Source organism: Balearica regulorum, chromosome 1 (genome assembly GCF_011004875.1).
Source record: "Balearica regulorum gibbericeps isolate bBalReg1 chromosome 1, bBalReg1.pri, whole genome shotgun sequence".
In the NCBI taxonomy this organism is placed as follows: domain Eukaryota; kingdom Metazoa; phylum Chordata; class Aves; order Gruiformes; family Gruidae; genus Balearica; species Balearica regulorum.
This window is the reverse complement of record NC_046184.1, coordinates 32,107,366-32,129,515: the sequence shown is the minus strand read 5'-3', so window position 1 is coordinate 32,129,515 and position 22,150 is coordinate 32,107,366. Positions and strand designations below refer to the sequence as shown.

The 22,150-nt window shown below is 39.5% G+C and overlaps 1 protein-coding gene across 35 annotated transcripts in view; it reads right to left on the bottom strand.

Moving 5' to 3' along the window:
- Nucleotides 1-15,896: 15,896 nt before the first annotated feature.
- The window catches only part of NRCAM (neuronal cell adhesion molecule), a 165,720-nt gene continuing 159,466 nt past the window's right edge, over nucleotides 15,897-22,150 (bottom strand). For 21 of the 35 annotated variants that reach the window (XM_075744408.1, XM_075744416.1, XM_075744379.1 and 18 more), the window contains one exon: nucleotides 18,159-18,268. Coding sequence is in view for 14 of the 35 variants with exons in the window: in XM_075744659.1 (XP_075600774.1) it covers nucleotides 18,031-18,268; nucleotides 18,862-18,873 (250 nt within the window). In the remaining 21 variants the exon portion in view is untranslated. Of the gene's footprint in view, nucleotides 18,269-18,861; nucleotides 18,920-22,150 lie in introns of all 35 variants that reach the window. The other 14 variants (XM_075744590.1, XM_075744601.1, XM_075744583.1 and 11 more) reach the window with 4 other exon arrangements.

Below are 22,150 nucleotides of genomic sequence, written 5' to 3'. Positions count from 1 at the left end.
TTATTTGATCACATTTTTTAATGACATTAACACGCTAGATTAGAATATATGATCGTGTTTATCACATGAATGCCAAAACCCAGTAATCACACAGTCACTGGGAGCTACTTCTGCACTCCCACAAAAGCTGCACTCATTTACTTTCGAACTTGTGGCTATGAGCCAGCGTAAATGGGCAGCCGAAAATTATTAAACAAGGAACTGCTTCTTCTGTTGTGAGAATCTCTCTGGTTACAGACTTTCGGTGGCTCCCAGTGCCATCAAATAAAAAGTCTGATCCAGTTCCTAGTTTTGTGGGGGAACTTGCTCAGACTCACTTCATTTCTCTCTTGACCAGGACTGAGCTTTCAAACCTGTGCACCTTCTACAGTATTTGCAAACTGCTGATGGTGCAGAACTGTATCCCTTAAACATTGTTTTACATTCTGGTGAGAAAATGAATTAGCATAAGCATATTTCTATAACTGCAGTAAAAAGCATTGCTTTCTCATGATGTTAAAACATATTTTTAATTGGATTCACAAACTTAATTCATTTTATATTATCGTCTTGGATTCTGTAGTTCAGCTGCTAAAAATCATTACCCCGGCTGGCCTCTAGCAGTCTTTCCCCACATCTGATCAACCAGTCCTGAATACAGACACGCGTGAAAGGCTGCCTCGTGCTCCAGGGGATGTTGGGAATACGGGAAGCTATCAATAGCCAGCTCAGGCTAATGAAAACACATCTCTGCAGGGGCTGAGCGAGCTGATCATTGGTTGCTAATTATATGGGGCAAGTTCAATTGCATTTCCCTGCAATAGGTTACGTCTGTTTGACCATGATATCTACTCAGTTTATATACCCATTTAATTACACTGCAGCCTTCATATTTGCAAAATGCATAAACTCTTATTAAGTGAATAATTCAGAAATATATCAGTTATCTCATTTTTAAATGGTTTTTGCCATTCATTCTTATCATATAAACTCATAAAGAATTTTCATTGTATATTTATGCAATAGAAATACCAAGGTATAAATACCATTTTGGTATCTAATTTCTGTGTTCCAAAAGAGCAGTTCCCAGCCTGCTCCATGTCTCTCCCCTTTTCATCCTTACCTTTATATTTCTACCAAATGAGCCATCTATGGCTGCTGTGTAGAGCTCCTCTGCCCAACTCTTTCCTTGCTTCCACTGGGACTCATTCAGCCCCTCTTTTTAAACCTCTCTGCACAGAGCTTTACAGCATTTTTGGAGGAAGAAATATTGTGTCATCCAATTCAACATCTCTTCTGCTTTCAGCACAGCAGCCAACATATTTTTTCTTGATATGCCATCCTGTGTGAGTCTTTGCCCCTAAGAGCTCCTTCTCCTGTGTGACTCATCAGCCTTTCTCCTACACTTCGGCTCTGTTTTCTTCCTGTACCTACTTAGTGTATCTAGTTAGTTGGAGTCAGTCTGAGTGTCCAGCCTGACACCCTCCAGATCTAACCCTTCGCTTGGTGCCTGTCTCTGTTCAGACTTGTTTCTCAGCTTGCCTCGCTCCCTTGTCTGGGACACAGTGTCAGCTACAGACCTTCCATCCAGCATCTCTGTCATCTTTCCAAACTCGCCCCATGAGCTCCTTTCCTTGGCACAATTCCAAACTTTATTGTACTCTCCCTAACTTTTCCATTTTTTGGTAGTCAGATTTGATTTTCCTTCATTTTTTTTTTTTTCCTGTGCAAATATGAGTAGTTCTTCTGTCAAATCTCTCTGTCTGCCTCTGTCTCTCCCTTTCTGTCTTTTGGGGAAGGAAAGTTACCTTTCTTACAGTAACAGAGTTCTTTGAGGTGTTTTGCCCATATTTTTTCCACACTTGGTAATGTGGAGCCCATGAAATTTTGGACCAGTAAGGGCATTAAGGGATCCTTTGGCACTGCAGAATCCAGATTTGTTTAGTTTCCAAAGCAGAGGAAAAGAGCTCCAGTCACAGAGCAAAGGATGTCTACACTAATATATACACTTTGAAGTTAGAGCCACGAGAAGCACCTTTGCCCATGATACTTGGTCTGGACCCAGGCAGTCCCTAAATAGTCCTGAAAAATGGTTCAGCTGCAGGTGCATCTTCCTAGAAATCATTTTATATATGGCTGTGAAAACATTCCAGTGAAGCAGTCAGCTGTGTTATCATAGCACCAAGCTCTGACCCCTTGGAGTTTTGTAGGATCTACTTAGAACTAAAGTCTCAATAACTTTTGTTTTCTACTCCTCAGACCTTTAGACAGCTTCCAAATCTGAATCACAGCAGCTGTATTCAGTGCCTGGAAAAACAGTTCCTATTCATTATCATCGCTCTCTCCAGTACTCTAGGTTGCCAAATTGCCATCAGTGCTTTTACTCTTAGTTTGTATTTATCTTCATGTCCCACTGGCTCAGTTTCTTTTTGCATTCTGTGTTCTTTTAGGAATGAGAATTTAAAAATGTGTAATGCATTTGTATGAAGTAATACCTTTTTTAAGTGGCATGTCCAGCTGCAGGCTAGGGTGCTTACTTGCTCATATTCTACAGCCATTTGTCAAAGTACAACGCTCTGAAATCATATCTTGAATATCTAGGGACCCTGTGTGGGAGAGGGCTATGAGACCTCACCTCTTAGACATGTTAGTGCACAACAAAACTGGTTTCTGAGGGAGCTAAAGGGTCAGGATTCAGCTTTTTGTTCCACAGTTGTGTGGGCAACTGGAAGTTTTATGAAATGTTATTTGTTGTCCATAATTCATTGATTTCAGATGGGACCTTGAGGTTCATACTGTATACCTAAAATACTAGGTGATAGAATATCACTATCAATACATTCTTTAAAATGTTTGTATTATACACAGGTGTGTTTGTAGCCATTTTATCTTCTTGCGCATACTGTCAGACTATTTTTCAGGTACATGGCATGATTTATGCCCTTTCTCTTAGAGTGAAACTTATTTCACTGGAGTAATCACAGTTTCCAGTCTATCTTTTATCAATGACATCAACTCATTCACCAGCCTAATGCTCCATTATCCCAGGAACATCACGTTGTTGTGGTATTACCTTTCCCTGGAGGAGGCTGAATTGCTTTTATTACTTCCTGCTTGAGCAACCGCTAATCTCTTTTCTGGAGTTCTTCCAACAGGATGACTATACTTCTGACATGACTGATTCAAGTTGCCCTTGCCAGGATTTAACAGACCAAAATGTCTGTCTCTCTTCTTCAAGGACAGAGATTTGATTTCCTATACAACCTGTGATTTAAAAACAAGTGGTGTTTCCCATTTATACTCCTGTTTTGGTGAACTTGCCCACATTCTGAGTTTCCTGATGCCAAATTGCTAATTATTGGTACCTACGGCCAGACTCTATAAAAGCTTACAAGCTGTAAATCCCACTGAATCCTGTTCCTATTCAAAATGGAAACTACCCAGAATTTGTTCCTAAATTCCCGTTTTCCTGCATTTATTTTCTGGACTGTGACTTTTTTGGTTTGCTAACCTCAGCTGCTAAATCATCTGCTTACTTTTAAATCTAATGTTCAATATAGAATAAGTTTTGTTAAACCAGTTCCTGAACTTTATTGATGTACAAAGAAGTTAGATCTTCTAAGGCCAAGAGCTTAAGAGCAGTCACAGGACAAATACCTTCTGTACGCAGCCTTCACCAAGTTAGCACTGTGGCTGTACGCTCAAAATATACTGAAGGGACGGTCCCATTTCTACACTAACAAATTAAATTCCCCTGAGATTAAGCAGTAAAATCGCAGCAATGAACTAATGTTCAAAAAGCTTTCAGCTTTACCACTGAAGACAATGCCTAGGATAGGGCTCGGGACTCCCTGGGGCCGGGGAAGGGAAGAGGTCTGAGGATGGTGGCAGAAGAAGAAAAGGAGAGCCTTTCCCATGACCACCAAAAGTTTCCCATGAGTCCCCTTCTCCACCACCCTGCCACAGCCCCACAGGCAGGTCCTGCGGCGGTAGCTATCTTGCTATGTCAGCTTGCGCAAGGCTTTATGAACGGTATTACTGAAGCACGTTGCGTACCTTAACTTCGGCTTTTAGCTGGAGGTATTTTTTAGTATAAAACTCTGGTCCTTGAGCAAAACCCTTTTGGTTCTTGGGGAGATGATACAGAAAAAAAGTAAAGCTGGTTCCTCCTGCTGACAGGGACTGATCAGAATAAATGTCTCAGACAAGTAAGTGGATAGTTGCAAGTCACGCGGTTGCACTGTCTCTCTGTTTCCTCTCCCAGTCTGTGATGTGCCTTTTCACTCTTGGCAGAAAGATTTAAGGGCCTGAGTCTAATGGTTGGCTGCCACTCAAGAGAATTGACAAAAATAGGGGAACAGCTTATCAGTGTCTCTTGTGAGAGGATAAAGCTGAACTTAAAGACAACACCTAAGTTGTTTTTTTTAAGCAACTTAAATTAGATGGGATGGACCCTACCTCATTTTTAGTATCACGTAACACATTAGGATCTCCAAAAGCCTCTTCGTGCTGTTGTAACATAAATAACAACAATCACAGCAACTGATTCCTTCTGGTGATGGATCTGATCTCATGGAAGAAAACCACAGATGTAGAAGAGTAGGAAAAAGAGACATATTTCATAATTTTGAGATCTCTTTTCCAAGTTTTCTGGATTCTGGCAGTCCAGGTTTCTCATTTTAAAAAGGTGTTTATACCTGGCTATTTCAAATCAGTTTAGTCCAGCTCAGCTTGGTGGGATTAGGTTGATATGGAGTAGGTGAAGATCAAGACTGTTCTCTTTCACTACTGGAAGGGTACAGGCACCACAGTAGGTGGGGGGGGAAAGAAAATCAGTAAAGTATATGGTAAGAACAGTGAAAATCTGGTCTTCTTTCTATTAACTTCGTGGTCACACAAATTTCAAAGTCTAACAGGCATCAATTTACAGTTAAAGTTATTAACCACAGGAAGTTACTAGTTTTGAAGCTGATAGCATACATGTGTATAGCCTACTACCTGGAGTTTGACGATCCAAAACATAAGCAGAATTTTCTCAGCTTCTTTGGTGCTCGGAGCTGGTTTCAGAGTGGTGTGGGCCCCCAAAGGGACTGTGCTTTTAACTGTGCCCGTGTCTGGATTCAGTGACAAAACTGTGCGCTCAGATATTGGGTCCATTAACAATGACCGCCTTTTCAAATGGAGAGTGTGACTTATTTGATTATCCATTTAGTCAGAACATGATTGCTGAATACCCTTTAGAATAAAGTATTTAAATCAACCCAATTCTCCCCGGATGTCTTATTAACTACTATTCAATAAAAGAGTGGCAATTACTTGGCTCTAAAATTGTTTTTTTCCCTCCAACAAAAACATTTTAAGGCATCACACAAGTGTACATGCGGCAGTGAGCAGGAAGTCTCCTTTTAGGTTTGGGCGATCAGCCATTCATCACTGCTTTTTGTTTCCTTTAGGTTAATCCTCCTTTCATCATGTCTTAGTGGCAATAAAGTTTTCCTAGATGGATTTATTCTTGCCTATTCATATAAACCCAATGTGAAGATCTTACAGATTAATTTCTTTTAAAGCTTTATGAGTAAATACATCCGCAGTAGAAAAGTCTTGTCTTGGTCACTTACACTTTCTTTATTTCTGCCTTTTTTCTCCAATCTGTTGCTTACCTAATTGCCCACCACCCTCGGTCCTTCTGTGCCCTCTTCTTTGTGACTTACCCCTGAATTCTGTTGAGTCATTAGTGCTTGAATAAATGTGTACATGAAATGTACCTTACACCTGGTACACCTACATATATATACCAGCCACCTTATATGCATACGATACATTCATGTCCACTGACCTATGCACTTCTCCCTGTTCATTGATGCTGTTCATTCATGTCTTTCAAAACTAAAATATTTTTTTTACCTGGAATATCCATTCTCAGCATCATTGCACAGATATTCATGGTCTCTTTGAAAAACACTCTTTAAATAAACATATTTAATAGTGGTGATTTCTCAGGTGTCAAGAAAATAAAGGAATTTAATTACATATTGTCTTAAGAAATAGATCATGCCATACAAGACAGAGAGGAGAAGAAAGCAGTCTCTGACAAGCTAACCTGAGGTAAAACTCATTTGTGATCGCAAACAGAGCAAAAGCTGAGCACAGCAGTAGGACACACCAGCCACATGAGATCAATTAATGCCAGTTAGGACCTCCCATATCCTGTCTTTAGCTGAGGACAGTCTCCAACACCTCTGAGAAAAGTGGAATACTCTCCCTGGTTACCACTTATGATTTTATCTCAGACTGGGGTGAACTCTGTTGGATCTCCCATCTTGCTTTGTGATGGGCATGGCCACCATACCACTTGCAACAAGAAACATGCACAGATGAATTTTCTAAACCAACTATTTTCTCAACATGGCCAGAAAATGTGACTGGGTGGCTTTGGGCTATTTTATTTAAAGTAATTATTGTTTGAGGGGTCCTCTCTCTTTCTCTTCATCCCTCCCTTTTCAGGGTGGTACAGTTGTCACAGTCGGTCAACTAACGGGGGCACAGCAGTGCAGCCGTATGCACGCTCTCAAATAAAAGAGGGCTTAGGATGAGTTGGTGGCCCCAAGGCTGAGGAGCACAGACCTGTTAGTGACCTCCCTGTGTAGACCCTGCCCAGGTCTAAAGCTGTGATAGAGGTGTGGGAGCCCACTCTTCCTACAGCACAGATGTGGTGTGTCCTGGCCGTTCTGTACAGAGCATGCTGAGATGGTGCTGAAGGGAGCCAGAGCTCACGCAGACCCATCCCCATTGCCTGTCGGGAGCGGGTCCCTCCGAGGCCCTGCAGAGCCCTCGCAGAGTCCTTCAAAACAGCCAGGTAATGAGCTAACGGTGATGCTGTGGGGCTGGTCAGGGCTCCAGTGGTGAGCCTGGCCCGGGGATGCCTCTAATTAGCAGCAGAGACAAACCTGCTGAGGCCATTGCAGAGTCAACAATTCTCCAAACGGGTGTTGGTGGCGTTAGGACTCAGACGACTTCAGCTGTTTGCCCAAACACAGCATGAGGCAAACTAACACATTTCAAAGTTACATTGAGCCTTAGACAGAAACCATGGAGAGGCTTCAGCGCTTGTTTGAGCTTTCTGAGAAATTATGACTGAGAATATATAGGAATGTGTGTATTTTAGCAGAAATATACATACATTCTGGATGCTGTTTGAGCACACCTGTTGAAAAGGTAGGGGTGCAATTGGTAATTACAATATCACATTACTGTCACTTGGTCACATGCAACTAGACTATGTGCCATTTATTTTAATCAGTTTATATTTCAATTTTATCTGTGGTTTTATCCCAGAACACTGCTCCTCAAATATGATTTGGGCTATCACTTCAAGGTTAGCTGCATGTGTGCAGCTTATTAGATCTTAGAAGGTGAAAAAAATCAGTAGTGCATGGATTAATGAAGTTGACAACCCTTCCTGCAAGGATGATGCATGGACCCATACCAAAACTGAAGCAGAATGCCTGGGGCTATTCAGTCTGGACAATAATCTTTCAATGAACATATTTATCCAGCCAAACCATATAAAAACCATCTCAGTTTTAGAAGAGTTGCACTGATGCATTTTCAGTTTGTGCTTGTTGTTTGGAGCAATGGAACAGAGACATTTACGGATCACTCCTGAGCCGCACCGTGTGCTTCACAGCATGTGGCTGTGGCCAGCCTGCTGCATCTCAGGAACAGGCTCTTGTTTTGTACGACACAAGCTTTCTTGGGATTCAGCTCTATGAGTGTTTTATGCAGTGAGGACAAAATAATCCCACGTGCTTTATTTGTTTCATATAACATAATGGTGTACACATTTCTGAAGGGTGTTTTGCAGATGAAGATGTACTGTACTGTTAACTTGCTTAAGAAATCCGTGCTGATATCTAAATTTCTGCTCTTTCGTACATGTCTCAAGTGTGTCTTTCAGAATTTAAAAAGCCAAAAGTCAACAAAATAGTTCTGTTTAAGTGTGCTGTTGACCAGCATGTGAGGTAACAGCACAACAACGTAACACGCTGTCAAACCATCATCTGTTTATCACAAGGTCTGTACGAGTACTAATGGATGGTGGCACAATATATTCAGGAGTTCATTTTCAGTACTTGGTTTGATTGTCTGTCCTACCGACAGCTACCATATCAAGCATTTATTACACACAACAACGTGAATTAACAGAAAAGCGCAGTATCTGGTGACTTGACTTTTACATCAGTGAGAGCTTATTTGAGGAGTCAGCCACTATGGCAATGCAAAGGAGATCCTGAGAATGACACACGGCTCTACCCCCCGCAGAGCACACCCTGCCTGGGCAGCCATGGGGCCGTGAGTATCTGTGTCACCCTCTTTTGTCATTAGCACAGTTCACTTGTGATCAACCATAAGCACATACCTCTAGGAAAGTCCTGCTTTGGCCATGTCCTTTTTTGCCCTGGAACAGAGTGACTGGAGACTCCCTGTTGGGAAAGCTTGATTTCTAGCACTAGCATCACACCAGCCCAGAAGGACCTGGACACTGGGTCCTGCTGGTTCTCTCTTTTTGGTGATCAGGCTCTTCCCATCCTGGCAAAGGAAACAGATCAACTAATTCATAGGAAATCACAGCAGCACTTCCTTCGAGTGTGTGAAAGCGGCTGTGTGGGGCCGTTCCCATGATGAGGAGCCTCATGACAGTGGGCAGAGTGGTCTCTCCTAACCTTGATAAATATTCATGTCTGTGCTGATGCAAATCTCTGCCCTGTGTAGGGAAAGGGGGTGATCCTGCTGACTTAGGTGGGCGTCTTCACGTGTCTTTAACCTGCTATCGAGTAACACACTGGTCTAGTTGCATTTACTGGCCTGAGTAGAAGGTGCACGGAGCCTTGGTTTATTCTCCATTCCTTCACCTGTTTGTAGAAATAACTCCAGATGGGTCAGTTCTTTATAAAGTTATCCAATTATTCAAAATGTGCAATGAAATATTTGTTAAGACAAAGTTAAATCAAGTGTCCACAGTGGCCTACTTGTTTGTAGGAACTGCTTCCGGTGGGTGCCTGGTTAGGGTATGAGAGGTTCACCTAGCACTTTGAAGGGGCGGAAAAACCAAATGTCCTTTAAGCACTAACCTTCCTTTAGTGACCTCTTCCAAAACTCTTCATCTTTGGAGTGCTGGTGGGATTCAGCGCTGGGTGAGACCGCGCTGCTGCAGAGAGCCCTGCAGTTCTGGGGAGCCTCAGAGCGGAGCTGGCTCCTCAAGGTTGCGCACGGGGAAGAGGAAACGTAACTCTTGTTGTGAGACTGAGACACAAATAGGTAACAAAACTTTTAGCAATGCTATCATTTCTGCTGCTATAGGTTTCATTTTACATTTTCTTCAATAGAAACCAACCCCTCTGAACTTACCGTTTTTTCATTTGTCTTGAACTAGAGCAATCCATATGTTTCATACATTAGCTTTTATTTTGTCAGCTGAAGTAGTTGAACTTTTCAGATTCAATATCTGTGTATTTTAATATCAATTCAAGTCTCCTATGGAAAAGTTATTTGAAAGTAAAATCTAAATTACAGTGAAAGGCTACTGCTAAATGCAGGACTAGGCTGCATTGATTGTCATATCTGATTTTTGACAGATGCAGTCTTACGGTACACAGCAATTTTTCTCTGAACATCTTACTGAAAACATCATAATTCAGTGATGAATGGATCTAAATCACTCTTGAAACCTATCCTACTGAATGTATTTAAAAAAATAAATGCCTGACAGGCCACCAAAACCAGAACCAAGCCTGCAGACAAGCTTAAGATCAGTGACAGGCAAATTCATCTTGTTTCTTCTGTTATCTTTTACGTGGAACATCACATTCCAGCCATTAAAAATAGAAAATTTTATCTACAATGAAGAAGGATGTTGCAATGATTCTCCCTAAGCTTTTGTGTGTACAATTAAAATGTATACTTTGAGAGCAAGACTCTTAAAAACATGAACTATGGCTCTGCGATGGTTCTTTCTCATTATTTTATTATTACAAATCTGTAGTGAACAACTGAGCAATAATCTCACCAAAATTTTCTACATAATTAAAGTGTTTTGCTTTTTCAATATTTGTGGTGGAATGTTTTTCAGTTGCAGCCTGAAATACGTGATTTAGAAAAGAAAGATTGAGGTTCTCCCATGTGGCTGTCTCCAGCACATAAACTGGCTGTGGCTGCGACGGCCCTGCTGGAGGCTGCTGTCACTAGCGGAGAAACCCTGGCACTCTGTTAGACAGTTATTCACTAAAAAAAATTCATTATGCAAAACTCTGCCCAAAGACCTGCCTAAACTGCTACAAGCAGAAGTCTCAGCTGCTGTAAAACACAGCTTCAATGGCTTTGGCAGGGCTGTAACTGCCTGCTCTGTCTGAAACATCTGTCCTGGGTTCCAGTTTTCATCATCTCTGCTCTCATCACCAGCAAAAAGAAACAATTATTTGCCAGATTTTCTTCGTTGCTAATCATTAACCTGTGGCTGCGTTTCCATCTCTAACCTCAAACATCTTGTACCTGTGTATTTTGTATGATGCCGATAGATGATGGTTTTTCTGTCTTGTTTGATTTGGAGCTGTTAAGTAGTGTTTTGAAAACTTTTATTCTTTTCTTAACACCTTAGGTTTTCTTGTTTCAGTCTACTGCCTCGATCCATGCAACAAGTCTCCTGCTACAAAGCCATGCACACCCCGCAAATGTCTTCCCCTTCCACCCCTTGTTGCTACCGCAGCGATGATGTGATGCTAATCCCGAAGGGCAGAGCCTCTGTCCTCCTCACATGAATGGGCCGTGACGCGCTGAGATGGTTCCTGCAGGCAGAGTCCCGCTGAAGATGATGCTTTCTGACAATGTGAATCAATTCAGTGTTTCTCCATCTCATTTCAGACCAATGGGGCTTCTGGTGGTGTGATACTGAAAATGTGCTATGTGTTGCCTGTCCTGATCGAAAGGGTTAATAGTGGTAACCGTCCTGGATACCCTTTAAAAGCAGTGACTTAGAAGAGTGTCAGAGCAGGGGGCAGAAGGCCAGGCACAGCTCTGAGCTTTGCTCCCACGGCTGTGACACCCGCCCTGCCTGAGCACAATCTGCTCTTCGACGGCTATTCCCATCTTCATGCGTCAAGACCTTAAGCCTTTCTTCTTTGACACAGAGATTAAGGGCAATCCTGACAAATTCAAAACCAGATCAAGTACGGTACTTCGGCCAGATGAACTACTGGCCTGCAAAGTACCCGGCACAGGGTGGACTGGACTGGACTGGACTGGACTTGCTGGGTTTATCACGGGAACCTGTGCCCTCCAGTTTTGCAGGTTCAGTGGCCAGCAGCACATCTCCCTCCCTGTTTTGAACCCATTCTGAGTGATGGAGGCTTTATGTGAATTGCAAAAGCTGAGCTCATTGGCTACAAACCAACCAGGTCAACACCATTCTTTTATTATTGTGCAGCTGCCAAGCGCAGGTACCTACAAACACTGTTCCAGGAACTGACGCCCTAGCAAGGTATTCGGCTGGTTTTTGAGTCTGCCTCCAAAAAACGCTATTTCCGTGCGCCTTTGGGAGAGGGCTGGCTACTGCATTTCAGACCAAGCATCCCTGTCCCATAGTTCTTATCAATTTACTTTTCAAACAGCAATTCTGCCCAAAATGTCCCTGTAATTTATGATTATGATAACAAGTGGGCAACTTAGAATAAGGTCATTAATGTTATTGCTTACTGACTTTTTCAAGCATTATTAACTCTTTCAAAACAAGCAAATAATTATGAACTTGCATCTTACTCTTATTAGCCACTATTTTATAGATACTTTACATAAATAAAAAAATATATATGCATTCACATGGGATGTGAACTTTGATGAATTGCTTTGGGTAGCAGTTTTCCCGTAGGCTTCTGCTAATGAACAACTGTGACTTCCCTCTAGTGGTCAATTGTTATTTTTAAACAGTAATGATTAAAGACTGAGCTGCCTCTCACATTTAAAAAAAAAAACCAAACAGTTGGTTTTAGAAAAATATATATGAGCTTCCCTTTTGATAAAGTTTATAGTCATTGCCTAATTTTAATAGAACAGCAGAAGCTGTTTTCTTATTAAAGCAAAAATTTGGAACCAAGCATTGGTTAGGAAACAGCCAGGAAGAAAAAATAATCTCAGCTAAATAAAAGTTCTTGTTGGCTAATTGGCTCACTAATTGTTCATGTTATATAATTACACCTAAAAACTGTGGCTTGTGGACCACTACAAAATTAAAGCTAAAGTATTCACTTGTAGGCACTGTAACCAGTTTTCTAGTGCTTCCTTATGTGGTGTTTGTGTCTAGAGACCATCAGATGGCCTAGCAAAGGACACTTCCTCTCCTTACTGCCTTACTGGAAATCAAACTATTCCAGTCCACATCAGCTTTTTTTCCATTCATCCATCCTCTGACTTGGCCAGAAACTGCCAGAAACTGTTTCAATTAGCTGCCTTTTTTTTTTTTTTTTTTTTTTTAATCTTCCTCAATTCTTTTTCCTGAAGAAGCTCTTCAAAAACATTGATTTTGATATTCCAGGTTTGAAGTCCTCACCGTGTAGGTTCTTGATTACCAAACGGTTTTACGGTTGTATCATCTTCCCTATCTATCTCAATAGTTTGGAAAATGCCCCCTTTCCTCAAATTATTAGAACACCAGTCAAACTCCAAAGCCAAGGGAAAAGGGTCTCTTCAGTCAGCCTTGCCCGGTACTTACAGGAAGCAGTTGTTTCCCAGGAGATAGTTTTAGCTTGTTTGAAAAAGCAAGGAAATGAAAGCAATTGCCTCATGCATTTGTTCATACATCTAAGTACTTCCCCTACCCCAAACCTGCAAACTTACTGGCAGTTTTCAATTAAAGTTGACCGAAGTCTCAAAATCAGTAAGTCATTCTAAGAGTCTTGAAACGATAGCTGGAAAAAATAGCAAAACCACAAAACATAAAATTCCCTGGAAGGAGAGTGATGTGCTATTACTCCATTATATGCTGTTTGTCAACAGGGGACAGTCTGGTCTCCACGTGGTGGGTTGGGTGGCTCTAGACTAACAAGGGCTCCTGCTGACTCTCCCATGTGGGAAAAATAGGCTGCTTTTCTCCTTTTCCCCTTCAGGCCAGCTATCTTCCTGGCTGTTTCTCAAATCTTTAAAAGACACTTCAAATGTTATAATACCTTTGTGCTTTCATTTCCAATGTCCCAACAGTTTCATTTTTGCTTCCTCTTCTTCCTACAGCTCTGGACAGGCTAACTTTTCATGCCAGCATGCCCGCCAGGCCCCGCCTCACTACAGCACATATATTGCAGACCATCTACTTGGTATATATTCTGAAAGTTGCCATTTAGAAAACCTAATTTGTCCCTTTAGTCCTATGAAGACTTGAAGCCCTTTAGATCTTCACAAACAGAAAGCTGAGTAATGTACGGAGAGGGCAGCCATCCTCTGTCAGGGAAGATGTTGGGTTTCCAGATCAAAGCGTCCCTCTTCAGAGGCCTCTGGCCTGGGAAATAGGGCTGCACCCCCTGGGAGATACTTATCAAGTATAGTTTATTATCAGAGGTAAATGTAGCTGATTCCTTAATGTTCCTTAGCATAAAACCTAGCAAAATTTTGAAGAAGTCAGGGACCAGAATAGACTGTCAGGAGTTTCCCTGTCCGAAGGCTCAGGTCTGAAACCCAGCGCACGCAGCTTTGTACAACATGGCAGGCCAGGAACTGGGTATTTTCCCTCCGCTTCATTTATATCCAAATTGTAACGGAAAGCCAAGCAGAATTAAATTCAATTTACAGTAGTGGCTTAGATTTTGACATGATGCCATGTTTTTTTCAGCTGACAGGGAAACCACGTTATCTTCTAAACTTACTACCTTGGGGTAAGACAGAACACGTCACAAGGCTGGCCGGCTCGCGGTGACAGGAGCCATCTCCTGCCTGGCCTCAGTCTCCAGGATGTAACATCTGCGAACCCATTACTTGCAACCTGGCTTCGATTTTATCCTGTGGGGTTTCCCCAGAGGACAAAGCCAGTGCTCCCAATCTCACAGGTGGACAAACTTCTCCAAACCCACAGGAAAGATCCATCTTTCAGTTATTAAACGTGATCTGAATTTTTTATCAGCTCACCTACATGTGAGCACAGTAAGGAATTTTGTGTGTATTTTTGTTGCCAAAAGTCGTGAGACCACAAGGATCACAATGTTCCTCCTTGCTTACAGTCACGATGGATCGCATCTACTGTCTGTCAAAGTCTTGTTGACACGTATTTATCCTGACAGTTTGGTCTAAAGTTTCTACTTCATGTGTACAAACAGCAGCAAGAGATCCCTTCAGAGATTTACAATGATGGCCAGTTTATTTGCACCCCGGGGGGCATCATTCGGGGGTAGATTCCTACAAGTAGCACATTCAGTTATTTCCATCTTCCCATGACACCAGTTTGCTGCTTCTGCCAGCCCTCTGAAGTGTTCTTTCCTAAGGCAGTAGGAGGGGGAAGACAGATAGGGAGGGGGACAGAAACACAGAAATTACTGAAATGTCATCCTCTTCCTGCTTTTCTCCCCAATTCTTTCAGATAAGATAACACTTCCATACTGTAGACAATATTTCTTCATATATTATTTCTATAGGTTCTGTCTTAAAATGGGCCAGACAGCATATGAAGAGAATTTGGTTCCCAAATCTTTCGCCACTTTGCCTCTACTATGTGGAGCCACAAGGAAACTGTATTTTCCTAGAAACAATGCGAGAATAGAAGATTACAAGAAAAATTACTGTTGGGGTATCCTCTTTAATTCCCTCCAGATTTATACAATCACTTCAGTGAGAATAAAACCAAAAGCAAAGGTATATCACTAAAAGGAAAATTTAGTGACTATATGTATTAGTACACTTTGGGGAACATGCACAAAGAACGTACGTGTATCTCCAAAAATGGTTATCGTACGAAATCTTTTGTCCCAACTCAGACCCCTCTTTTCAGGAATTATTCTTTAATCAAAACAGAAACAGCTGTGTTTCATACCTCCCAGTCAACGCATATTGCTGGAAAAATCAACAGATACCTGTACAGAAAAACAGGCAGCCCAATATCTGAAGGTGCCAGAACAGAGACTCTGCAGATGATAGAAGCTGGAATAGCCAGGGGTTTCCAAATTGCACACAGGTGGCTCGGAGGGCTAACAGAATGGCTTCTGAGTTAGCGATAAAATCCCTCTTTCAAGCATCACGGGCAAACATCAACTTTCTGATGTATCATCTCCTGAAGCATCTGTATCTCTGGGAATCCAGGGCTCTCCTGCAGTCGTCTCTGCAGAGCAGCTGCCCTCCCGCCCAGTCTGTTTCCATTCATATACAGAATAGACAGGATAGGAAAAGAGCATTGCAATGGATTTTGTGGACTGTAAAAGATGTTATTTAGAATTCCCTCACTTCATGTACTGTATAAAAACAAGTGCCCACAATTTTGTACGTCAGACAATTCCTTTAGGATACAAAATCCTGATTTGGGATCCTATCTGAGGGCTCCTAATTTTGAATAAACATTCTTATTTTCTCTTATTCACTCTTGCAGGTATGGAACGTGACTGTTTCAGTTTTTTTCTTTGCAGAAATATAACTAAATAAAGCATCCAGGGAAGTAAAATGTAAATAGCAGGAGATTTCAACGGGAATTGCTCAGACAAATCCGCATTTTTTCAAATGGTAGCATGTAAAATTATGCAATTTTCTGTAACCGATTTGGTTGCAGTACATAAAGTCCTGTAACATCATGGGAACAGCTTCTGCCAGAGTTGTTTCATGCTTTTTTCCACTTTGAATTCTTAATTACACGGTGAATCGGTTGTGATTTTTACTGCTAGTGTAAACAGAACAAACAGTGAAATTTTAAAACCACATTTATTTTTAATACAAAATCTGTTGCACTATTACAGAAGTGAGCCTGTATGTTTACCCCCACATGCACAGATAATTCAGCATCTACAATTAAATAAGAGTAAAATTATATTTCTCTTTTACCAAAACCACTGGCAAATCCTATTAAGAAACGTTCTCTTTGTGCTTTGTAATCAATGTTTGTATAATTCTGTTCTTATTTCGATTCCCGTTAAGAAAATTGATCAATGGAAAGCTCAAAGGTGCGAAAGAAGCTTATTACAGCTAGCTTACATTTGTGATTACTTCAGTTGTGCTTTACCTACAATATATACACGAAAGCTGCGAGGTGTACTACGGTCTAGTGCAATGCACTGGCAAAAGCTCTGAATGGTTCAATTAGGAATCTGCAGTAAATAAGCAGAACAGTTCACTAATTCGTTTTCACAGCAAAAAAAAAAAAAAAAAATAATTAAGTAGATGCTTTAAAATACCATGCACACCATTGGCTATAGTACTTCTTACACAGTACAACATAAGCTTTCTTGTTTTATTTGTCTGTAACACCTAGAAGCATATAGCATCTACGCTTTAAGTGTATTTACAAATTCAACAAAATATCTACATATAAAAAGCTTACTTAAAATTAAACTTGATGCAAGTTATGAAAAACCAATTTATTGGCAAATGAAACTGAGCATTCCTTCAACCATAGGTTGTTATAAAAATTTATATTTGGAGGTAAACATTTGATTGATATAGTATGCGAGAAAATAATTTTGTAACCAATAATGGTAACCCTTTACCACTAAACCGTATTAGCACTTGTCAGATTGAATTCTGTGGTTCCTAGCGGTAACCCCCATACTGCTTCAGGGTGTAGGTAATTACAAAGCTGCCACGCTGATCAGGCCGGGACACAGAGGGAAATGCATTCTCGCTGGTGTGGTCGGCTGGCTTGGTTTTTTAACAATTTATTTTACAAGAGCTTATACCTTGCTGTGTTAGTAAATAATTTAATTCTGGTTGTGTTTTGTTTTCTTTTTTTTAATTCTTCTAAGGCCATGAAAACATGTTGTGCTGTAACTGTCTAGAAAGCATTTATTTTCTTTTTAAAGGAAAAAAAATCATACTCTTGTGTAATTTAAAATATTTAAAACCTTCCATTTTTAGCACAACAGTTTCATAACACTTTTTTTGTTCTTCACATTTTTACTTTATTTGGCAATGATAGTAGTCCGCTAATCACAGTTTACTGCACCAACTGATTTAGTAGTACAGTGCATTATGGAATGCATATTGTATAAAGGCACTGAATGTATTTTGCCCTGTGTTTTCTGGAATATTTTATCTCATTTTAAAGTTTTTCTTTCAGTGACTGTACAAATTCCAAAATGCATTGCAATGCGTATCTTTTATGCCCTAAAATCAATCCAATGTGTTTTGATGTAAAAATAGAACACTGTACTGCTGTAATACTTGATAGATTAAAAAGGCTATAAAGTAATAGGAGCAAAGAGCAGATAATAGGGTCTCATTAAGCATCAGCAAATGCAAGTGTCATACTTAAATCATTTAGCAATTATATACTGTACATACTGTTCCTAACTGTCTTGCAAAAAGACATATGATAGCTAGACATTAAGTCACCAATTTCACAACAATGTCCACAAAGACATTGAAGTTCTATATAATACTACTATAACACTCCGACAATGAAAACGGAATTCATACCCAGGGATTCAGCTGAGGACTGCATAACAAATTGTCAAACCATGTTTTTATAGTGTACACGAGATTATCTGTGAATTGTGTAGCAGTTTTCTTCCATGCATTATACTGTATTTTCAACAGGAAACAAAATTATAAATCGATGTTATTGTTTGTGTCAGTTCCTTCTAAAAAAAAAAAAAAGTAAAAATACCCAAGTTTTCAAAAAAATTTGAATTTTGTATTTTGATTCATACTAACATACCACTTAATGTGTCATTATGCTGTATAATTGTATTGACCTGCATATTCTCATAGCATAAACGTCTTGCGGTGAGGAGCTCCATTACCTGCATGTTCATAGTACGAGAAGGAGGATGCACAAGTGCTTTAAACAAACTGAAGATACAAGCGGATCAAGTTCTGTGGTTACACAAATGAATTCATGGCATTTACAGGAGAAGGAGCCTCAGAGCTTTCATTTCCTTCAGCAGGTTCTTTCTCTTTTTTACCGCTATATTGTCCAATAAAGGAGCCATCCTCATTGAACTGACCATTGACACCTTCTCCATAGTCAACTAAACTATCATCACTGTCTTCTTTTTTCACAGTTCTGTCTGAAGGTGTCCGGCTTCCTTTTTTTAGAGGTTTATGGTCCTCCGCATCACTGGAGACACAAACAAACAAACAAAAGGAATTAACTGATGTATTATATATTAAGACAAAATCAGCCATGCATGCAGAGTTTATAAAAAGCACATGTGCAGACCTATAATCCTTTAGTAAACCCACATCACATTGTAGAGACAGATCAATATGATGCAGTTGACATGAATACATGGTGTAGGAATGGTTTAAACAGAGAATGTCTTCAGTGGAGGGAAGGGGTTTTGAGGTTTCTTTCTTTTTTTTTTTTCTTTTTTTTTTCTTTTTTTTTTTCCCCATCGTGCATGACTTTTCAATGATAAGACTTGTGCCCTTGGCTTGGAAGCAATTTAGATGCAACTGCAAGCATTAAAAAAGTGGGTTGTAAAGTTATAAAAAAAATAATTTATTTGTTCTCCAAAGTAACAAGCTTATGATGTGCTGTGAAGTTAGTCTGTTAAACTTAATTTCTTTGACTCCTTGAACATGAATGAAGAATGAATTTGGTTAAATGAAAGATACTGATTTTCTTTACTAGTATAAAGAAAATAAAAGTGCTGCATTTCAAATAATTTGTTACATAATGCAGGCCAGACTTGCAATTTTCAACCTTACCTTTCAAGAGACCTACATATTCCATTAAAAGGGTGCAGAAGAAACAAATGAAAATAGCCTAAGAAGAAAAGCAAAGTCCATATCCTGATAGTGATCAGTATTTTATCGATAAAAATTTGCTCTTAAAGTTGCTAAAACATTTACTCTATACAGGTAAAGCGACAATTTAGCTTACAGTAGATACCATTTGTTGAGCAGTTAAGAGCATGCTTAGTTTTTGTCGTTACTTATCAGATCAGTCTCCTTATCTTAATCCATAAGTGATAACATGTTCTGACAATGACGATGGTGATTTGGAGGACAACAGAAAAGGAAAGGAAAGAAAGGCAGGGAGGAGAGATCCCTGTATGAAAGTACTGTGGGCTTTCCCTTGTCACTGGAAAAGCTGCAGCACCACCAGCATCATCCCCAAATAAATCTGCAGCTGTGGTAAGCTTGTGTTTCATGAAATAGATGCAGTTGGGCTCTTTTCAGACTCCTTTATACTGCACTTTAGTTTCCAGAGGAAGATTTCAGCAGCAGCTCTAAAGCATTTCCAATTAAAACCCACTCTTGCCAGCTGCACTTTTGAGTGCAATTATTTACCTTAAGCAGAACATGTGGCTTTCTTTGCATATAGGGTACAAAAGAGTAAGTGATTTTTGTTTTTTATTTAAAGACTCCGCACTTATGGAAAATATAAAGAAACAAGTATAGAATACCAAGGAAATAAAAATATATTTACAATATCCGCAATATTAGGCTGAATATATATTCAGCAAATTATTTTACCTGTGTAATTCCTAAAATCAAATACCTTAGTTCTTCCAATAATTATATTTTCTATTTTTCTTCCTAATGAATATCTTTGAACACCCAGAGAAAACACATATATATATATAGCACATACAAGGTCACACAGATTATATTGTTAGCTAACAAAGGTTGAGAAACATTTCACTATTGCTAGAAAACCATTACACCAATTTTCCAACAAGCTGCTTCTCCTCATCTCATCACCTTTTTTGGAAGACTCTGAGTTATCACATTCTAAAAGAAGTACACCTCTAATATACATATACTTACAGAAAAAGCATATCAGAGATTTTATTCTTCTATGCATACACAAGGAAGAAGTGGTAGGAATATCTATCTTATTAACAAGCAAGAACACCTTTGTGTTTAAAATACACAAAGGCAAAAACTCTAAACTTGACTGTATCGGTCTTGACTTTGTTTTTAGTTATTGCTGTGTACATGGCATGAGGATAAAGATCGTATTGTTGATCTTCTGTGCTCACTGATACCGCAAACATATAGGCTAGTAACATTTAAAAGAATGCTACTCCAAAATGTCAAGCATCCAGCAGCAAAGTGCAAACGTTTATAACGCTGCAAACAAGCAGATTACAGAGACATTAGTGAAGAGAGCTCATTTTGGAAGGACCCTATATTTAAAAGGTTACAGATGGAATTGAGTATTTAAAAATCACATGCAATGCAGTTTCTCCATTGCCCTCATCAGAGGGCATCACAGTCATTGCAACAGATTATGCAAATCAAACAAAGACCACACCCTCACTTTGAAGTAGTACCAGGTCCTACTCCTGAAGAAGAAGGACCTGCAGTGTTTAATGCTTTCTGGGTAACAGCTTTTAGTAAAGAACTTTGCACATATGGTTTGCCATTTAATTGTAGATGAGCAGCTTCATAATTCTTTATGCCGTAATATGTAGGAATGAAAATAAATTAAAATTGCATTCGTACCATATTTCAACAGGTCAATATTCTAAAATGTGACCCTATCCAGTGTAATTCACTAGGCTGGAATATACACTAAACAAATAATACACCATCACTGTATTCAAAATATCCACATTTTTGTGTTTAATCCAATATAAAACTCAATTTTCATTTATAACTTAGATAAATCTGGGTATGGGAACTTCTGCTCTTAAAGTTTTCACGTTTGCATTTTTGAAAACAAAGTTTATTTATAAGCCAAACAACAAAGAAATACTTACACAGTTGGTTGCATTGTGTCTGTGATTTTTCTGTATTTTAGTAAGGATGCAGATTCTACTGTCTGTATAATTAAAAACAAACAAACCTGCAGGTTTACCCAGGAGTGTACCTGCACAGAGATGGGCACTGGGGTAAAAGTACATGCAAAAATCAAATCTGAATCTGGGGATTCCCTCCCTTTTTGCACTATAAAAGTCCAGAAAGAAGTTCTGCCAAGACTCTGGCAGTGGAAGAAGATGTGGGATTATCCAGGGACCTTTCCACTCCTTGTTCAGAGAAAAAGGAAATAAAGGCCGTGGTACCACTTATTCTTTATCAAAACTCTTGTATTAGGTGAATACAATGTTTTGAGTGGAAGGGAAAGAAACTGAGGAATAAAAAGCAAAACAACAAGCAGGAGAGAGAGAAAAAAAGTGAAGACATCAATGTTTTGGACAGTGTTTTTGTAACCCTGTGGGTGCAAAACAAAGAAGGGACCCTGGTGCTCTGGGGAAATGAATGTATTTTCTGTTTGCCGCCAAGAAGCAAACGGCAAAAGCCACTGAATTGTATTATGAATACGGATGCCCAAAGAGCTACAGAACACTTTAGGCTGCACAATATATACTACTACATTGAAAAAACCATGTTAAAGCTATAAATTTTGATACAGTATCTGCAAGATTTGCTGATCTTGCTTACAGTTGTTCATTAAATTATTCCAAAATGCAACCAAGATAGATCATAATTTATTTTAGTTTTTGTTTGTGATTTTGCTTGCTGCCTTTTATACTAACCTACTGTAGTATCTTGAAATGAAAAATAAAGTACAAGTTGGGTTGTTTAAAATTACAGTGGAAAACCAAAGAAGTTTTTGAAATGTGTCATGTGTGCAGTGCATACAATTAAAGACAGTAAGTACCGGGAGGGAACAAAACAAGAGGTGAGAACGGGTATGAATTTTATATTTAGATCAGACAGCCATGAAAATTAAGTCTAGAGATACTTTTACTATTTGTTGTCTTACAAATAAATTCCATACTAGTAGTTTTTTAGGGATGAAAGTTGCTCAGTGAAGACTGGTACGTACCAGGCATTTTAGTAAACACTGAAATATACCACACACATTTCTTGCCCTTTTAGTAAGAACAGTTTAATATTAAAGCATACTCTAAAAGCATGATTTAAATATTTTTCATAAACAATTGCTAATATATGAATACATGTTTCTTTTTCTTCCTAGTTTTATGAAACACATAGCAAACTTGCAGGTAATGATTAAGAGATATAAAGAAGTACGGAGGTG